The following is a 19,305-nucleotide window of genomic DNA, read 5'->3' as shown; positions in this document are numbered from 1 at the left end:
GGAAACAGCGGATCAGTTGATCAACACAAGCACAGACTAACACACTTTTTTTTTATTATTTTATATATATATATAAAAGGCATCTTTGTCGAGTTTTATTTTATTTTATTTATTTATTTTTTGGGGGAGAATTTGAAGAGTAAAGGGGCAACATCCACCAAAATAACTGAATGTTTTCAAATTAAAAAATAAAAAAAAAAACGCGTGGGCCTAACACTAAATAAGAAGAGGCTTAGCTGATTTACCAGTTAGTCATTTATTTTTAAGAAAAAAAAAAAAAAAAAAAGTGCCATCCGCAGTGATGGTGTACTCAGTGGATTTTTAGAATTTTAATATTTCCACAAATAAATGTATTAATAAAAAATTAAAAAAATTAAAAAATTAAAAAAAATCAACGATAAATAGAGCCTTAGCGGCAGCTTGTAATAAACCAGGTTATAATCAGGCATAAAACCACACTGCACTCAGCGACACGTAACAGGCACAGCACCCTCTGAAAATGGCACCTGGGCACAACAGCGCGGCTCGCCGCGGCTCGCGGGGCCCTGATTTGCCGCGGAGCCGCCGCGTCTTTAACCGGCGCTCCGCCGTGCAGCGGGGCGGCTTCTGTCACCGAGCGACGACCGAGAGAACAACCAGCGGGCGGTATTAGCAGTTTATCAGTATTAGCGCCTCCAAACCCACCTCCTTTTTTTTTTTTTACCTCCCCTCTCCCTCCTCCTCCACCACCCCCCGGGGGGTGGAGGTGGGTGGTGGTGGGTGTGCATCGTCAACGCTGCTACTGTCTCTTTAAATTTACCCAGGAGCCCCTTAAGGAGCCCCAGGGGCCCCTAGTCCGGCTCCCCACCCCTGAAGACAAGCGAGAGCCTTAAAATACATGACTGGAAGGCCTGCGCCGAGGCGCTTCCACCGGACCAGCGGGCTCGTTTCGCCGGCGGAATACATGATTGTGTGATTCTATGAAAAGTTAACTTGGCTCCCGGTGCGGGGCGCGTTGGGGTGGGGGGGGGAGAGAGGAGAGCAGCGCGGGGCTCCTTAGCGATGGGCTCGTTGTAGAGCGCCTGGACCAGACGCGTGTCGGAGCGGTGCCGAGCGGCGCGAACATGTTACCGCTGTAACATGTCGTTGTGAGTGTGGCATGTCCCGCTGCGGCGCTGCGATCCAGTGAAGGAAGGAGGAACAGCAGCCGCGACCGAGAGCAAGCGAGCCAGGCCAGTGATGGAAGAGAAAGAACCGGGAGGGAGCGAGCCTGTGGACCTCCGGTGTGCCGAGCAGCCTGAGCTGCTCTCATTAATAATAAGCGGCGAGGAGGAAGCGACGCAAGAGGAGAGCGACTTGGGAGGTATTGGGGGGGGGGAAAAAAACTAGTGTTATTCTTGGTTGTTGTTTTTTTTTTTCCCCCAAAGCTAAGTGGGTCTGCGCGGCTGTCAGAGAAACGGCCATTGTCAGGCAGCCAGTTAATCCGTGTCAGGGACAAAGCCATGGAGCAGCATGGCCCCTCCGTCTCTGTGGCTCCTATAAACAAAGGCTCAACAGCACGCAGGCAGCCGGAGCAGGTACACAGCTGACACCTAGCGGACAGCGGCGGTACTGCCGCTCCATACCAATCACTCAACAATAAGGAATAAATAACCCATATTATATATATAAAATACATATCATGAAAATCCCTTTAATTAAAGATATTACCTGTAAAAGCTCTTAAGAAACGGCACGTTTGATACAGAGTGACAGTGGTAAGAATTTAACAGGGAAATCATGTAAACCTTTATTTAAACAAGGCTGCTTAAATTTGACAAATTCAGAGATTAGGATCTCTTATTACCGACGTATCTCCATATTATGAGAGCCTTTTAAACTTTACTCAAGTCTAGTGATAGTTCCATATTGAGGGAAATTGCACACTATATACATATAGTTTGATTGATGCTTGATTTTTGAGGCCGATACCAAAAGTTATTATTTGAGTATCTATGTTGCCCAATGCAGTAATGAGATGGACAGTATATTTTATAATAAGCACATAAATAGATAATAACGACAAGCCTGTCTCAAATTTGTTGTTTTGAGGAATTTCTGAAGAATATATGCACTGACAATAACAATTAACATTACTGGTAAACAAACAGTGACAAAAAAACCCCATATCTTTTGCTCAACAGCTGACATATCTGTGATATGCGAATGTTCCAATTCCTACCAATATATTAGCAGCGTAGTGCACCCACATCCATTTCCATTTCCTCCGCATGCTTTCAGCCTCAGTACTGATGCATTCGCTCTGTCATTAAGTAGATGGGGCGTTTGACAGATACAGTTTCTTAGTTGCTGTCATTACAAAATTCCACAGAGATGATATGAACCTCCTACACATGACCGAGTAGTGATTTGTACTTCGGGCCTCATGTTACCTCCCACATAGGATTATGGTCTGTATCCAGCCCCTCACTGAGACGTTGGGACACGGGCGATAGGATTATCAAAACAACCAAAAAACTATAGCCCTGATATCACAGTGGTGCTGTGTAGCACTGATATAATTGATCAAAGTTGGTGTCAGAAGAGAAAAAGTAGGATTAGTTGTCCATGCTAGTAAGCTATGTACACATGTCTGTAAGATGCGTGGAACAAGAACAACATGCCACTGATCTGTGTTTTGTCGTGCTCCTGTCAGAAGAGGACGGTCTTGCCAACGGCCATGGTGACGAGGAATCCCAGACCGGCATGGTCACTCCTGTCCGATCACCGGGCACCACCTACTGGAGCATCACAGAGGGCCCCGACCACCCGCTGCTCCTCTCCCCGGCCCCGGGGCCCTCCGGACGCAAGCCCCGGATCCAGAGGGCTTCGCGTCCGGGCCTGAGCCGGATTCCAGGCCGCGACCACCGGCGCTACTACCACGAGTACTGGCGCAGCGAGTACCTGATGGACTTCGACCCCCAGAGGCACGGCATGATCTGCATGGTGTGCGGCAGCTCGCTGGCCACCCTGAAGCTCAGCACCATCAAGAGGCACATCAGACAGAAGCACCCGGACTCCCTGCTGTGGAGCGCCGCCGACAAGGAGGTGATCCGCTCGGGGTGGGAGAGCCACCTGAGCCTGGGGGGAGGTCAGAGGTCATACGGCTCGGCTGCCGGTCCTTCACCTCAGGAAGAAGAGGACGTGCTGCACTCAGGCCAACACGCTGCAGGTGGGCAGGACTCCTCTCAGACTGCTCGGCCATGGAGTTTTCCGAAGCTCACGCTTGGTGGCAGTGTGTGTTTGTGTGTTGGTGTGTTGGTGTGTGAGGAGGAGAGGATGATGTAATGATTCAGTGATGATATCGTACGGATCGGGGGCATGACTGTTTGACAGTGGTCTGTGTTGTTTATTTAGGATGACAAGCACACACAAAAAAAAGAATTATACTGAAAATTGTGAGTATAATATTGCAGATTAATCATTACTTCTGAGCACCTTTTCAATTTTAAATTATGACTTTTTTTCATATATTTGGGGCACATGAAGCAAACACGGACTTTTTCACATTACACAACATTAAATAAGTTGTTCTTATACTGCGTTCATACAGTTTTGGGGACACCTGAGATATTTAATGCTCTGCACTTATATAGCAGTACTTTACAGTTTACACACGCATAACAATCTGACATCTGGTCAGGAGGAGCGGGAATCGAACCAGCGACCTTTTGGTACAACCCACTCTGCTTCCTGACTGGTAAACAACACCGGCTTGATAGGAGACTTAATGCAAACCCATAATCATGGAGGCAGGGTTCGACCGGACTGTGTGACCCGAATCCAAAGTATAGTTCGACCCAAAATGAAAAAAACCTCTGTGTGCATGTTGTGAAGCAGAACTGGAGTCCGAACATCAACCCGTCCCCTGCTGGAGTGGACATTTTCTCTTTCCTTCTTTATGCACCTCTGCAGTAGTTGAAGTTATGCCAGAAACTCCCCTTCAGAAAGTGTTGTGGTTTCATGCTGTTCCAATGGTGGACAGTAGGTGGCAGAAAACGGTCAAGATAAATGTTTAAACCTGCCTGTCCAGACAGAAAAGAAGAAAACTGAAAGGTAGCAACCATGAGCGAAAATAAATATAGCACACCACATAGTGAAGAAGTGGGCAGTCTGAGTGGATTTTGTTCACTTTGTAGAACACTCTGCAGTGGACCAGTGGACAGTCTGAGGACAGTGTGACTACTATGGACTGCAGGCAGGCTTGGATGTACGATCTGGCCAAGCTAGTGATGGCCAGATGGAGCGAGGCCACCAGGACTGTGTGAGGAGAAAGTCAACCTGCTGGTTGGAGCTCATCTGATGTTGGAACGGTCCGTCTGTTTAGTGCTCACACTGTCTCACATAGACCACCGACTGCAAGACAGGAACAGGAAAAGACATCAGCAACGTGACAACCGGTATTGACCGTGTTCACAGAGCTGCACCTGAGAATCATGAGTTAGATGAGTTTGCCTACCACGTCCATGCAGAGAAGATTCAGACAGGGATCCTACGTTCGGCCTCAGGTTCTGCGCAGCGATTGAGTAACTCTTCAGTTCCCTCTTTCCTCACGACATTCACAAAGCTAGTTGTGCGTCCGATAGTTTTCTTCAACACACCAGAGACCGTATATTTAATTTATTTGCTCAATATGATGTTACTGTTTCCAAATCAAAAGAATTCGTTAAACAAAGAACTCGCATGAGAACGTAGCATCAGCAGAGCACTGAATATTTATTCATTTACGAACTGTCGGAAAGAAACAGCTGCTGCACCATGTTGTCCATGTCCCTGTTCATTTCCCTGTCCCTGTCCATGTCCATGTCCCGTCCCGTCGCATCCTGTTCATTTTACAGATGTCTCTTTTATGTTGGAGGTCTCTGGGGAAAATGTGTTTCTGGTCACAGGGGATTGTTTTGTTGCTACGGGGACAGATTGGCAGCACGGTTGAGTGGCAGCACTGCATCCAACTCTCATATCATACCCAGTGTAGTCCAGTCTAAATGATGTGTGTGTATATGTCCTCTGTAAGCAGAACCTCCGGACCCGGTGACGCCTCAGGAGCAGCCCCAACGACCCCTCAGTCTGTCTCCGCGCTCCGTGGAGGACGACGCCCCCCCGCCGCAAGAGGACGAGCAGAACCTTCCCGGCCCGTCGGCCCAGACCCTGGAGCGCTACCTGAATGACTCGCTGCACGCCTGGTTCCGCCAGGAGTTCTTGATGGAGTACGAGGCGGAGGCCGGGCGGCTGCTGTGCATGGTGTGCGGCGCAGAACTGCCCTCGCTGCACCTGGACCACATCAAGAGCCACGTGCTGGACACCCACCCCAACTCGCTGGTGTACAGCTCGGAGGAGAAGCACTGCATCCTGCAGGCCTGGGCTCAGACTCACGGTGGGAACCCAAAGGCACAACACTCAGTGCACAACACAAATGAAATGTCCTGGTGGTATTCAGATAAATACGACATTTAATCCTGAAGACACACATAAAATAAACTAAAAACAGCCCTCAGTGCTTGTTGGTAGATGTAGAGAATTATGTAATGTGGGGGGGGGGTTTTGATGAATTCATCTCATCATAAGTCACTCGTCCGCCTGACCTTTTCGAAGTGCACTGACGTCACAACCCACCATCCGCCGGGCATCCTTTTTTTTTTAATCACTGCCGATTTGGATGGCGGGTTGCCACGGCAACAGGGCGAACCCAGCGGCCCCGGATATCCCGTCTTCTCTCCTTAAATCTTCCAGCTCCGCCTGCTGAGTGTCGGACTCGCGTTCCAATAATGTCACCAATAATCAGCAGCTCCCATTCATCTGCGACACAGTACCGACCCGATACAGGAACCGTCAAATACCGAAGACAAAATCTTTGTAATGTTCTAAGTGTCTCTCTCTGTGTGTGTGTGTGTGTGTGTGTGTGTGTGTGTCTCTGTCTCTGTCCGGTATCAGAAGAGTCAGACAACACAGTAATATCGGAGCCCGACACCAAAGAAAGCGGGGCGAAGCTGTTCGCCGCCGACGTGGAGACCATCCAGGTCAGCGCCGACTTGTACCCGGAGGGCGACGGCACTTTAACTCAGGACACTTGTCTCATCGGCGAGGACGGCGGCGTCGGAGCCCTGCAGCAGGGACCCCAGCTGCCCCGCCAGCCCAAGAAGAGGCGGCTGCGCGGGGGCGACCCGTGGCGGCTCCGCCTGGACTACCTGGTGGCCTACGGGCCCCGGGGCCAGGGCACCTTCTGCATGGTGTGTTCTCAGGTCCTGCACGAAACCAAGGTCAGCAGCTTCCGCCGCCACATCCAGGAATGTCACCCCGAGACCACGAGCCTGAGCCGGCAGGATCGGGAAGCCATGGCAGCAGCGTGGACCAAAGACTACTCTAGTGAAGGCACTCAAGTCCAAGACGGTGAGAGGCTTTTAGTCACTGATACATACTGCTGTATATATATATATATATATATATATATATATATATACAGTGGGTACGGAAAGTATTCAGACCCATTTACATTTTTCACTCTTTGTTTCATTGCAGCCATTTGCTAAAATCTAAAAAGTTCATTTTATTTCTCATTAATGTACACTCAGCACCCCATGTTGACAGAAAAAAACAGAAATGTTGAAATTTGTGCAAATTTATTAAAAAAGAAAACCTGAAATATCACATGGTCATAAGTATTCAGACCCTTTGCTCAGTATTGAGTAGAAGCACCCTTTTGAGCTAGTACAGCCATGAGTCTTCTTGGGAATGATGCAACTAGCTTTTCACACCTGGATTTGGGGATCCTCTGCCATTCTTCCTTGCAGATCCTCTCCAGTTCCGTCAGGTTGGATGGTGAACGTTGGTGGACAGCCATTTTCAGGTCTCTCCAGAGATGCTCAATTGGGTTTAGGTCAGGGCTCTGGCTGGGCCAGTCAAGAATGGTCACAGAGTTGTTCCGAAGCCACTCCTTTGTTATTTTAGCTGTGTGCTTCGGGTCATTGTCTTGTTGGAAGGTGAACCTTCGGCCCAGTCTGAGGTCCAGAGCACTCTGGAAGAGGTTTTCTTCCAGGATATCTCTGTACTTGGCCGCGTTCATCTTTCCTTCAATTGCAACCAGTCGTCCTGTCCCTGCAGCTGAAAAACACCCCCATAGCATGATGCTGCCACCACCATGTTTCACTGTTGGGATTGTATTGGGCAGGTGATGAGCAGTGCCTGGTTTTCTCCACACATACCGCTTAGAATTAACGCCAAAAAGTTCAATCTTGGTCTCATCAGACCAGAGAATCTTATTTCTCATAGTCTGGGAGTCCTTCATGCATTTTTTGTCAAACTCCATGCGGGCTTTCATATGTCTTGCACTGAGGAGAGGCTTCCGTCGGGCCACTCTGCCATAAAGCCCCGACTGGTGGAGGGCTGCAGTGATAGTTGACTTTGTGGAACTTTCTCCCATCTCCCTACTGCATCTCTGGAGCTCAGCCACAGTGATCTTTGGGTTCTTCTTTACCTCTCTCACCAAGGCTCTTCTCCCACGATTGCTCAGTTTGGCTGGACGGCCAGGTCTAGGAAGAGTTCTGGTCGTCCCAAACTTCTTCCATTTAAGGATTATGGAGGCCACTGTGCTCTTAGGAACCTCGAGTGCTGCAGAAATTATTTTGTAACCTTGGCCAGATCTGTGCCTTGCCACAATTCTGTCTCTGAGCTCCTTGGACAGTTCCTTCGACCTCATGATTCTCATTTGCTCTGACATGCACTGTGAGCTGTAAGGTCTTATATAGACAGGTGTGTGCCTTTCCTAATCAAGTCCAATCGGTTTAATTAAACACAGCTGGACTCCAATGAAGGAGTAGAACCATCTCAAGGAGGATCAGAAGAAATGGACAGCATGTGAGTTAAATATGAGTGTCACAGCAAAGGGTCTGAATACTTATGACCATGTGATATTTCAGTTTTTCTTTTTTTAATAAATTTGCACAAATTTCTACATTTCTGTTTTTTTTCTGTCAACATGGGGTGCTGAGTGTACATTAATGAGAAATAAAATGAACTTTTTTGATTTTATCAAATGGCTGCAATGAAGCAAAGAGTGAAAAATGTAAAGGGGTCTGAATACTTTACTGTATATAAATATATACATAGTGCTTCAGCTGGTTCTTAGAAACATCATTCAGTTGTTGTGTATTTTGTGTTGTGTCAGATCTTCTGATCTGCATTTAACACAGTTTAACCCTGGACTTGTCTTAAATCCAGACTAATGTACATCTCCATAGCGACGGTGATGTCATGCTCCCACTGAAAGTCATCACTTCCTTTCACTGATGTTTCACATTAAAAGCTTTTAACTTACTTTCACTACTAAATTACACGGCAGGCATTTTCTGTTTACCCTCAAATGAAGTGCATATTGACTCAACAGGGACAAAAAACGAGAAGCCATGACCGACTGAAAATAAATACATGTGCAGTCACACTACTGTGTTCCTCTGTGAGTAAGGTTGTGTCTTTTTTGGGGGGTTTTCTAAGAAAGGCTGAGGAAGCTGCAGCATTTGAGGAACACGGCATAAAAGTGTTTCTGTGTTTACTGGGCGCGTTAAACGGAAGGCTGGAAAGCAAGTTCATTTTGATGTAGAATAAGGAAAGGTGCAGATATGGAGGACTATATCTGAGTGTACTGAGGGGGGAAGTATGTTGTTTGTAACAGCATGGGTCTCCCCCTGCGTTCCCAATCTCACACTATTTGTGTTACAGTGTTGTATGTACACAATACTACTCCGTCATTAAAAAAAAAAAAAAAGCGACTTGAACTTTGACCCTCTTGGTCGTATCCGTGGCGATCCGCAGCGCTACGTTAGAAGTAAAAAGAAAAAGGATGAGAGTTTCTTCTTCTTCTTCTTTTTTGTGGGCGGGACACCAAACTGTCTTGGCGGCTCAGTCATTGCGACGTATCTTCCCGCCGTGCAAAGGATTGTGGGTCAAAACACCACGGGTAGCACGCCGGCCTCCAAACTGCAAAAAAAAAAAGACACCTGATGTGGTCGAACATCCTGGTAACTTTTTGGCATCCTACGTCAAACATACGAAGCATTGGGACGTTACTGAATCTTTTTCTGGTGTACTAAACAGTCTGGCTGTGTGGATGTTGGAACGCAGGGTTCATCCGTCCCCGCGGGGGTTTTAACGTGAAATACTGAGTTACATTGACCGTAACTTTTAACAGCAATCAAAAGAAGAGGTCGATAGAAGTGGCTGAATTATTTATTGAGCGACAACAGTATTTATGTAGTGCAGACACATATTTTTTTTTTTCCGTTTGTTATTGGGCCCGGTTGGTGCTTGAGACGTGTCATTTTAAATTGCAGTGAAAAGGTTGTTGTTCCTCGTCTGATAAAAAAAAAAAACGATGTTTTTACTGCAAATTTTGACATAATGTACAACAATAAAAGATTCAGAGGAAATAGAGAAAGAGCGTAGCAGCAGGTTGATTTTTGAATTGGTTCCACTTCTCACTCAGTCACTGTCCCGGCAGAAATCCACCCGGTCGAAGCCGACGTCCTCGACACCAGCGGCGAGATGGACGACGACGCCTCCCTCGACGTCCAGACGTCCAACAAGACGGTGAAAAGAGAGGAGGGAGCGAGCGGAGCGAAGGCCAAAGCGAGGGACGGGGGCCCCCAACGGCCGCCGCCGCCGCCGCCGCCACGCCGACCCGTCAGGGCCATTACCCCGGCAAGGACCAGAGGAGGAACTATCAGGCGCGCTGGAGGATGGAGTACCTGATGGATTACGACTGCAGGAGACACGGCCTCATCTGCATGGTGTGCGGAGCCACGCTGGCCACGCTGAAGGTCAGCACCATCAAGAGACACATCCAGCAGGTCCACCCGCACTCCCTGTTCTCCAGCCCGGAGGAGAAGCAGCAGGCCCTGCTGAGCTACAACCAGACCAGCGTGCCCTTCGTCCACTCCGACGACTGCTGCTCCTCCTCCTCCCAGGACCACGGACACCCCGAGCCGGACCCCGGGTCCGGTTCAGCACACTTGAGCACTTAGAAAGAAAAAAAAAAAAAAAAAAGGGCTTCCGTCTGTCGCTCCTCGCACGAACCCTCCCCCCGCCCCCCGCCCCCCGCTCAGAAACGGCCCCTCGTTCTTATCGCTAAAAGCTGAATTCAGGTATTTGTCGGGGCTGGGTTGTTATTTGAAAAAAATGTCGGATACAGATAGCGATTACTTTGACTTCGTTATCTGTTCCTGAACGCCACTTTTTTTTTTTTTTACAGTATCATGAGATTCATTTTAACAAAAAGAAAATTACATTACAACATCATGTTCCATATCTTTAGTTTCCCTCCAGTTTAGAGGAGGACGGCGTGACCCAAGTTATATTTCAGGTACTTCACAGACGTCACCCTGAACACCTCGTAATGCAGGGAGAGGCTGCAAACTACAGATGCAGGTTGTTGGTAGACGCTACGATTTACAGCTGTACCCTGAACACCTCGTAATGCAGGGAGAGGCTGCAACCTTACAGATGCAGGTTGTCGGTAGACGCTACGATTTACAGCTGTACCCTGAACACCTCGTAATGCAGGGAGAGGCTGCAACCTTACAGATGCAGGTTGTCGGTAGACGCTACGATTTACAGCTGTTCCGTGAACACCTCATATACAAGACAAGACATGGAAAACGGGTTTGAAAAGAGTGAAACAAGTTGTTGTAATGTTAAAATTAACATTTATGTTGAAGTTAAAACCACATGATTGTATTTGGGAAGTCCAACAGCACAACTAGAGCATTTATGGGAATTTGGTGCCGAATGAAAAGACATATTTTGATACTTCATTTTATCAAAGCAATTTGGTCGCACCATAAAAGTATCAAAGTTTGGTCCCCAAATCTTTCCAGAATAAAATGAACATTGATCAGGATTGGACAAAAATGATAAGAATAAGACCCACTTCCACAAATACCGAATTTCCCCTTTTAATCTGCGTCTCAAGCAGCTGCCACACAGGAAATGACACGACCTCCAAATGTCACGGGCCTAAAAAGGTGAAAGTCCAGGATTCATTTCAAACTAAAGCTTTATTTGCACATCACCTGTATCACCCGAGGACCTCATGAGATTTTATGGTCGCACAAAATCCGTGGTTACAACAACAACAACAAAACAAAAATCTAGAACAAACACGGACAGTCACTGAGCCGGCTGGATGTTCCTCCTGAAAAGTTAAATAAGCCCATAAATCTGTGCCAAAAACGGTGTAAAAGATGCCAGGGAGAAGTTTTTCAAAAGTGATATTTAGTCCCAACGAAGCGCCGATTTCATCACACGGCGTCTGTTTTTTTTGCAAAAAATTTGTTCAGTGAAATTTGTTTTCCTCTACAGACTACACACTTATTGGAACGATGTCCGACGGAGAACACAGATCATCTTTACATTTTAAATCATGTGAGGTTCTTCGGCACAGGCCCCGCGGTCGGACACGTGCCCACGACCAGGACATTTCACGAGAGAACTCAAAGCGTGGAATCGGTTTGTCTTCTCCAGCAGAAGAAGTACGACGTCCGCCGGGTTCCATTTGACACGCGAGCGCGTCGTTCCACCGGCCCGACGGCGAGACGCGTTCGAGCCACTCGGGACGAAATGATAGGTTTTCGCCGCGACGTTCATTCGCGCGGCCGCGCTCCGCCGAACCGGCTCGGCGGAGCTCGCTTTACGAGAGCAATAACAAAATTCGCGCTCGACGCGCAGCCGGCGGCCGCGGGGTTCGGAGCCCGCCGCGTCGGAGGGATGCGACGCATCGGCTGCGTCGCGCCCGTCGCTTCTTTCGAGAGCGCTCCGCCGTCTCCCGCCCGCCGCGCAGCAAAAGAAACCTTTTCTGGGCCGAATAAATCGGGAGAGGAGAGGGGAAAAAAACAAAAAACTGCCAGCGTGGCCGTTCGGCGGGCTCGTTTCTGGTCAGGGCGTGAACGTCGTCTCTCAGGAAGTTAGAAAAAAAAAAACGTCTTCGGCGAGTTAGTCGGGAAGAAAAAAAAAAAAAATGCGTCCGAAGACAAGACCGCACTTTGCCCCCCCACCTCCCCTCACCCCCCCCCCCCCCTCCCCTCACCCCTGACCCACGCCGCCACCCCCCCCCCCCCACAAAAAAATACCCGAAACCGAATCCCGCCGTTCCCGGGGTACAGCCGATTTGAATGAGACTGTGTTTTGATGCGATTGCTGAAGACAATGAACGGCAGCATGCAAAGTCGGCGAGTTCAGATCTCGACGTGTTGTTTACAGCGGGAGGAGACGGGGACACCGTCCTCTCGCTCATCCATTATGAGGTATGTTACCTCCGACAAGTCCGCGTCTACGCAACCCGGCCCCGCATCCTTTTTCCACTCGCCACCACTCATCTTAGCTCAAAGCTGCACAAACGATATGTAAATGTATGAAAATCAGAAAAAAATATTTTGTTTTCCTTTATACGAGCACTTTTATGCACCCTGGTTTCTACAAAACATCTTTGTAATTATGTCCAGTTTTTTTTTTTTTTTCTACTTTATTCCACCGTGACGTCGCTCTTTTAACAAGCTTCGACTAGTTTGGCTCCAGATTCGCTTTCGTCGTTTCATTCACTGTACAAAGTTTATGCAACGGAAGAAGTTGAAGATGAACTGAGGAAGAAAAACAAAGTTTGCCATGAAATGTCAGTTCTTCGCCCGGAAAATGCAACTCAGGGATTCAGTTTTCATCAACGACCATTTCATCAACGAACCTTTTCGCGTCGACCGTCGATGTTTTGAAGACCGTGGATTTGATCATCTTTGGTTGCGTAAGGTGGCTCTGAAAATGTGACTTGAGTGTTAGGGCCACTGTAAAAAAACAACAACAAAAGAAACAAAACAAATCTTTTCAGAATACCACAATTTTAATTTAAATTAAAGAAAAAAAAAGTCAATGTTAAAATAAAAGTGCAATTTTTTGGAAAAAGGCACTATATTAACACTTGAGTATGAGAGTCTTAAAAAAAAAAAAGTCATAATATAATAAAAAATAAAAATGACCGGGTAAGTCATATTGGGAGAAAAAGTTATGTTAAAGAACATTTTTCATAAAACAAAAAAATATGAGAAACAATTTGCAGTATTTTGAGAAGTCATGATTTTACAAGAAATAGTATCAAATATTATTTACTGCAATGAAAATGTATTTCGCAAAAGATGTCTGAAGAATGAAGCTATATTTTATACAATATGATAGAAAGTTGTGAATTTACAAAATATTTATTTGGCTGTCAGGACATCTACATGTTATTTCTTCTGTTCAGTCTTTTTCACAACATTTTATTATTTTTGTATTTATATTTTTTTTTTTGACGTATAAAGGATGACTTCATTCTGGAAACATTTGTTGTTTTTTTTTTTTTTTCTTGTAAAATGATGACGACGTGCAGAAGTACTGTGAAATGTTTCCTCTTGAACCTCTATTTTTTTTTTACAATTATGACTTTGTTCTGACGCGATTACGTTTCCTCTGGATACGTTGGTTCTGTCCCGTCAGCGGCTCTTTCGCCCTGTTCACACATATTCACGCTGAAATCGTCACAAATTTCTGAAGAATCAAATCTGACTCGGGACGCGCAGCGCGCAAAAGAAAAGTCCGCGGAGCGCTCGGACAGCGGAGCCGCTCCCTTGTGATTTCCTATTAGAATAGGCGCACGTCGCTCCAAGAGTCCTGACAGAGCGCTTGATTATTTAAAAATGAATCGAGTTACAGTGAATGATATGATGTGTGTGTGTGTGTGTGTGTGTGTGTGTTTATACTGTTGATGTGGGGGGGAAAGAGCGCTCCTCTGGGAACTGATGACTCGGCTCCTTGTTTTTGTGTTTGTTTGTTTTTTTTCTTGACGTCTCCTCACCTCTCATCTGTACATGGCCGACGTGTGACATATGCATTTCTCTCCTCAGCGGGCTTTGAATAAAAAAAAATACTCAACACCACCGAGGCTGCCGTTCGTCTTCAGTGGACGAAGGCGTGCGTGCGTTCACCCGCTTGGAACACGCGGCCGCCGACGAACACGTCGCGCACGGGGGAGCGCGTACCGTGGTCAAGTTTCGTACAACGTCTACACGTTGACCTCTGACCTCCCAGATACTAAAATGTCATTTTATCCCGTTATTGAGTTTTAGGAGGCCGCCGTGACCTCTGGAGTCTTAACCAGCTCATTCTCGACTCTTGCGTGAGCATTGGTTAACCCAGAAATCACATTTACAAGAACAGGATTGAAACACGATGCCTCCACAAGAGTCCCGATTTATCGCCGAAACGTTTTGCGTCGCGTGTTCATTCGGTTTTAGTGGGACGTCCAGCGTGCGTGTGACTATTTCGCTCTTCATGGTTTTAGTACGTTGGCCCAATCTAAAATTAGAAACCGTAATCCTCTCCCCCCCCCCCCCCCAAACACCGACACACAGACAGCCGCCTCTCAAGTCAAATCTTTTTTATTTTAGATATGTCATCTGGATGCATTGTTAACTCCCCCCCCCCCCCCTACACACACACACACACTGGTGAAAACATATTTGTGGTTTACATCTAAATGAACAGATTCACCAACAGCCGTGACCCTTTGAGGTGTTTTTATTCATTTCACTTTGACATCAGTACAGAGACCACGTACGTTTTTTTGTTTTGTTTTGTTTTCTCAATTTTCAACGTCTTTCCCAAAGCCTTAAAAATTGGAAACCAAAGTCATAGCTAATAAAAAAAAAACAACAGCTGATGTTAGCGAACGCCTATATACCGTAAAGAGTCCAAAGCAAAAACGAGAGATAAAAAAAAAAAAAAAGAAGAAGAAGAAGAAAAAAAAAAAAAAAGAAAGTCAAACACACTCCTGGCCACACATTTCCATACCTGATGAAAACACAGACTAACAGGAAGAGGAGGAGGAGGGGGGGGGGGAAACAACATGCTGGGAGAGAGGAGGAGGAAAAACCGGTGGAGTTTTATTCATATTATATATTACGCTCTAAAGAAAGAAGCCAACTTAAGTGCTCTATGAGGCCTTACCGGCACGCTAACACAGGAAACGTCGCCTGAACCGAAAAGATGCGTCTGAAAAGATAATCGGCTTCGATAGCACAACACGTGCGGTTGAGGTCAGACCGACGGACCGAAGGTAGCTCAATAAATATTAAAGGGTCAGCTCCCTCCTCCAGTGGTAAGATAGCATGCAGATAAGATTGGATTCCATTCACGTCTTCCAGAAAAAAAAAAAAAAAATCGGGAGAACTACGGTTAACGTTTGTAACCTTTCACATTCGGTTCGGTGCCTTCCCGCCTCCTCCAAAACACGCAGGAAGTCAATGGCGTTTGGTGTCTGTGGACACTTTTTCTCGAGCGTCTCTGGGACGCGCGCGCTTTGCAGCGGGCGATGACGCGGCTGATATTTAGAGTTCCGTATTTGAACCGCGGAGCAGTCGGCCGCGTTTCTGGGAACTATTTTCGTCCGCCTGAAAGGAACTCGGGAGGAAAAGGCACCGACAAAACGGGAGTTACTAACGCAACCGCGGTTCTAATTCTAATCGGTTCGCCGCAAAGGGGGAATTAGAGAGAACCAAATCGACTGCGTGGCGAGAGGGAAACGAGTGGATTTTTCTTTTCGACGTTATTTGGCGATTTTGGTTGAGCCGACTCGCCGGGAATAAACTGAATTTGTGGCAAACCCGTCGTCAACACGAGTGTGTTCCAGTGAGCGTCGCACGAGAAGGTCAACACGAAGCCTTTTAAAGCTGCAATGTGCGACTTCTTCACATTTAAGTGGATAAAACGGGATGCATAACGCCATCGGTCTACGCTATTCGGGCCTGAATATCCGCCACGCACCGCTTGCAGAAAGGTTGCATATTTCAGGCTTTACCGCTCAGAATCTGAAGGAGACACCGTGCATGTGCGAGGAGTCAACCGAGACACACAGTGGGGGGGCTCATGCATTGGGGGGGGGGGCAGATGTCTGAGGAACTACTGCATCGAGAGGCAGCGAAAAGGACGATCTTCCACCGCTGGGCACATTCAGTATTCAGGGGGACGTGTGCAGACTCGTCATGAAATGGACCGAAAACACCACCAACGCGTCCGTTTCCTTTCCATCCATATATTCGTCCCTTAAAAAAACAACATGGAGACGCAGCTGTACTGCTAACATGTGATTATGTTTTTTTGATTTTTTTTTTTTTTTTTTTTAATACCGAGTTAAAAAAAAAACACCACCGAAACGATCACAAGTAATAATCATATTAAACAAAAGTCAGGGTCAAGAATATGATACAGCCTATATAAACGGTGAGAATCTGTTTCCAGCTTACACTACGACATGCACTTCATGGCAGTCAAAGAAAGAAAAAAAAAAAAGTGACAAACCAGAGCCCAATAAGAACCACTCCAAAAAAAAACCAACAAAAAAAACAACAACTCACTCCATCTTCTTCACCTACAACTTTACTCAAAATTACACTCCCTGATTTATTTACACCAACCCTCCCCAATCTTTCATTTTCTCTGCTGACGTTGGGTACGGAGTCCAAAATGGGCCAAAAAAAATAGTCGGGACTTCCAACACTTTGAAAATATAGTTGCTAATTTAGTCTTTAATTTTCAATTTCAAGTTTTATGAAATGAAATTGCAAACTTTTTTTATTTTTTTTATTTCAAGGACACATTTAAATTGGACTCTTTCACTGATGTTTGCCTGTCATATCCTAAATCAAAAATGATCACCTTACATCTTCTTTCTTCAGCTGTAAGAGATGTAAGCAGTGTTTGACTGAAAAGTTTCCTTCGACTAACGTAAAGAAAAGCAACACGAGGCTCCGGTAAATACGACAGCAAGTTTGTGATTCCATTATCAAATTATATTGCTAATCTTAGATGAATTTATCGATATTTATTGTATCGACAGATCTGATTTAACCGGCTGTGAAAGTTAAATCTTCAAGTTTTACTAAAAGTAAAAAAAAAAAATTAAAAAAAAAAAAAGCTTTAAACAAAGTCGCCTTCCTAGATATTTTCCAAATGTCCAAACATTTGAAAAATCGTATGATTTTTGTTTTTTGTTAACTCATTAACCAAACACTGGAAAATGTCTTCAATACTTTTCTGACTCAACCCAACAGCAAAAATTTGGTAATCCATTCTGAGATTGAAGATTTTAAAAGGTTGTGGCAAAAAACATCAGAGAGTGTTCGCTTAACTTATCAAACGATCAGGAAATTCATCTGACGGGAGGGTCCCTCTGAAAAAGGCCTCCGCTTTAAAAATGAATGAAGCTCGATAACACTTAACGGAAATCTTACAATGCTGTTGTCAAGGTAGTGGGGAGTCGAAAGCAGCCGTCCTATAGTTAATATCGATAACAGTAATAAGTAGTGATAAGAAGAATCCAAAAATGTACAAGTGAACGTGAGACCTCGACGCTCTGTGGCCTTAAACAGACAAAGGGAGTTAGGAAGGGGGAGGAGGGGGGAGGGAGGGGGGGGGACTGCTGTCAGTGAGGGAACGTTTCCTTTTGATATAAAAAGCGAGGCTAACACGTTCCGTACAGCAGAGGAGAGCCTGCGGCCGTCTTGAGGTGAACACACGTACAAAAGAAAAGCAATCTGATCAAAAGAGGGTGAACTAGACCAAATTATCACAGCTGGCTCAGTGTTTCAATCCTTTTTTTTTTTTTAATTCTTTTTTTTTTTTTCTCCTTTATTTCAGCCTGCTCGTGGGGTTCGAGACAAAAAAAAAAAAGTTCAGTGCAATGCAGAAACTCAAACATACAGAAATTGCCTGGAAGGAAAATGGAAAGAAACTCGACATCAAAGCCAAATCGGTAACGGCGAACCCGGTACCTTGCTTTTTCAAAATCCACTCGTATCCCCGAACAACAGCTGCAGAGCGAGAGCAGGATGAGACGAGACACACAAAAAACAAAAAAAAAAAAAAAACACCCAAAAGTTTGCTTTTTATTCCTTTTTTTTTTTTTTTGGGTGGGGGAAGGGGGGAGTGGAGGAGGTGTGTGTGTGTGTGTGGGGAGGTGGAGGAGGGGGGGGGGGCGTTTTTTGTTTGTTTTTTGTTTTACTCTGGGTAACTTTTCCAGCTTAGATGAGCTGTCTACCTTCAGGGAAATGTGTGTTGTTGTTTTTTTTTTTAAAGTACAGACATTTGCTCTTTTTTTTTGTTGTTGTTGTTGTTGTTGTTGTTTTTTTGTGACGTCATCAGCCATCATCCAGCCCCCCCTCCTGGCTGTACACGACGAAACCAGGCCATAGATTCAGTCTAGTTCACTCCACCCTGCCTCCGCTTCCCGTTCGCGGCGCGCCCGCCGACCGGCGGAGTCGGCCCGCGCGCCGCTGACACATCGCTTCCTCGCTAGTGACGCGCTTTTCCCCGTCTGCACTGGCTCGGTTGTTTGTTTTTTTTTAATTTATTTTGTTTTTTTTCCTCTAATGCTTTTGCGAGTTAAGCTGTGCGGTAGTTTTACATTGAATATCGAGTAGCTCAGAGATTTTTTTTTTTTTTTTCTTCTACCTAGCAAGGCTTGGGTGTAGTAGGGTGGTGATGGTTGGCGGAGTGGGGGAGGAGGAGTTAGACTGGGGGTGGGGTGAGGTGAGGTGGGGGGGGGGATTAACTGGAGGGTTGGGGAGGAGAAGGGGCTTTAAGATGGTGATGGAGATGATGATGATGACGGTGACGGTGGTGACGTGGAGGTTTTTTTTTTTTTTTTAAATTTTTCTAACGGGAGGGGTGTTGATCATTCAGTTTTGCTGCGCTTCACGGCTCCCGGAAGTTTCTCTTGCAACCTGCGAGAAAAAAAAGAAGAAGAAGAAGAAGAAGAAGAAGAGCACAACAGGTGTGAAATACGAGTTGACAGATGTTGATGTTGAAGTGATCGGCTGTGTCAGGAGTTTTGCTGGAGCAATTCCTCACTGGCGGGCAGAAGCACTTACTTGGCCATTGTGGTGTTCACTTGAGTACGCACCAGGTCGATGTACTGATCGATCTGAGTCTGCGGGAAGAAGAAGAGAGTTTAGAAAAACGGACCTTCTGACTCTTCCTTTCAGAACCAGTGAAAGCCGAGAGCTGCTCCTCCGAGGAGTCTGATCCCGTTAGCGTCGAACACGTTTTAAGGAAACCAGAGCGCGGTGGTTTGTTACCAAGCTGTACAGTCTGAGATGGACTTTGCAGCGCAGTTTAAAAGTAGCAGTCGATCTGCAGTAAGCCCATTGTTGCAGATAACGACCAGAGTTCAACCTTCGCCGTGGTGGTGACTCACGGAATGAGACTGGGGTGTCCGAG

The 19,305-nt window shown here is 46.2% G+C and overlaps 2 protein-coding genes across 4 annotated transcripts in view; one reads left to right on the top strand and one right to left on the bottom strand.

The window, feature by feature from the left end:
- The first annotated feature begins 1,017 nt into the window (after window positions 1–1,017).
- Window positions 1,018–11,826, top strand: zfta (zinc finger translocation associated). The gene is given in 6 exon segments (XM_069708035.1): window positions 1,018–1,342; window positions 2,675–3,190; window positions 5,036–5,392; window positions 5,950–6,405; window positions 9,509–9,687; window positions 9,690–11,826. Coding segments are annotated over 6 exon segments (1,974 nt in total). The 5' UTR covers window positions 1,018–1,218; the 3' UTR covers window positions 10,032–11,826.
- A 6,778-nt stretch (window positions 11,827–18,604) lies between these two features.
- Window positions 18,605–19,305, bottom strand: part of rtn3 (reticulon 3) — a 32,048-nt gene continuing 31,347 nt past the window's right edge. For all 3 annotated transcript variants that reach the window (XM_069708010.1, XM_069708011.1, XM_069708012.1), the window contains 2 exons: window positions 18,957–19,015; window positions 18,605–18,809 (listed from right to left, as the gene is read on the bottom strand). In XM_069708010.1, coding sequence (XP_069564111.1) covers window positions 18,761–18,809; window positions 18,957–19,015 — 108 coding nt within the window. In that variant the 3' untranslated portion in view covers window positions 18,605–18,760. The remainder of the gene's footprint in view (window positions 18,810–18,956; window positions 19,016–19,305) is intronic.

Source organism: Brachyistius frenatus, unplaced genomic scaffold, assembly GCF_029030835.1.
Source record: "Brachyistius frenatus isolate BFR_SWC_R1_liver_20210118 unplaced genomic scaffold, ASM2903083v1 Contig_73, whole genome shotgun sequence".
Taxonomy (NCBI): Eukaryota; Metazoa; Chordata; class Actinopteri; family Embiotocidae; genus Brachyistius; species Brachyistius frenatus.
Note: the sequence above shows the minus strand (reverse complement) of the source record. Positions and strands in the feature narration are given on the sequence as shown.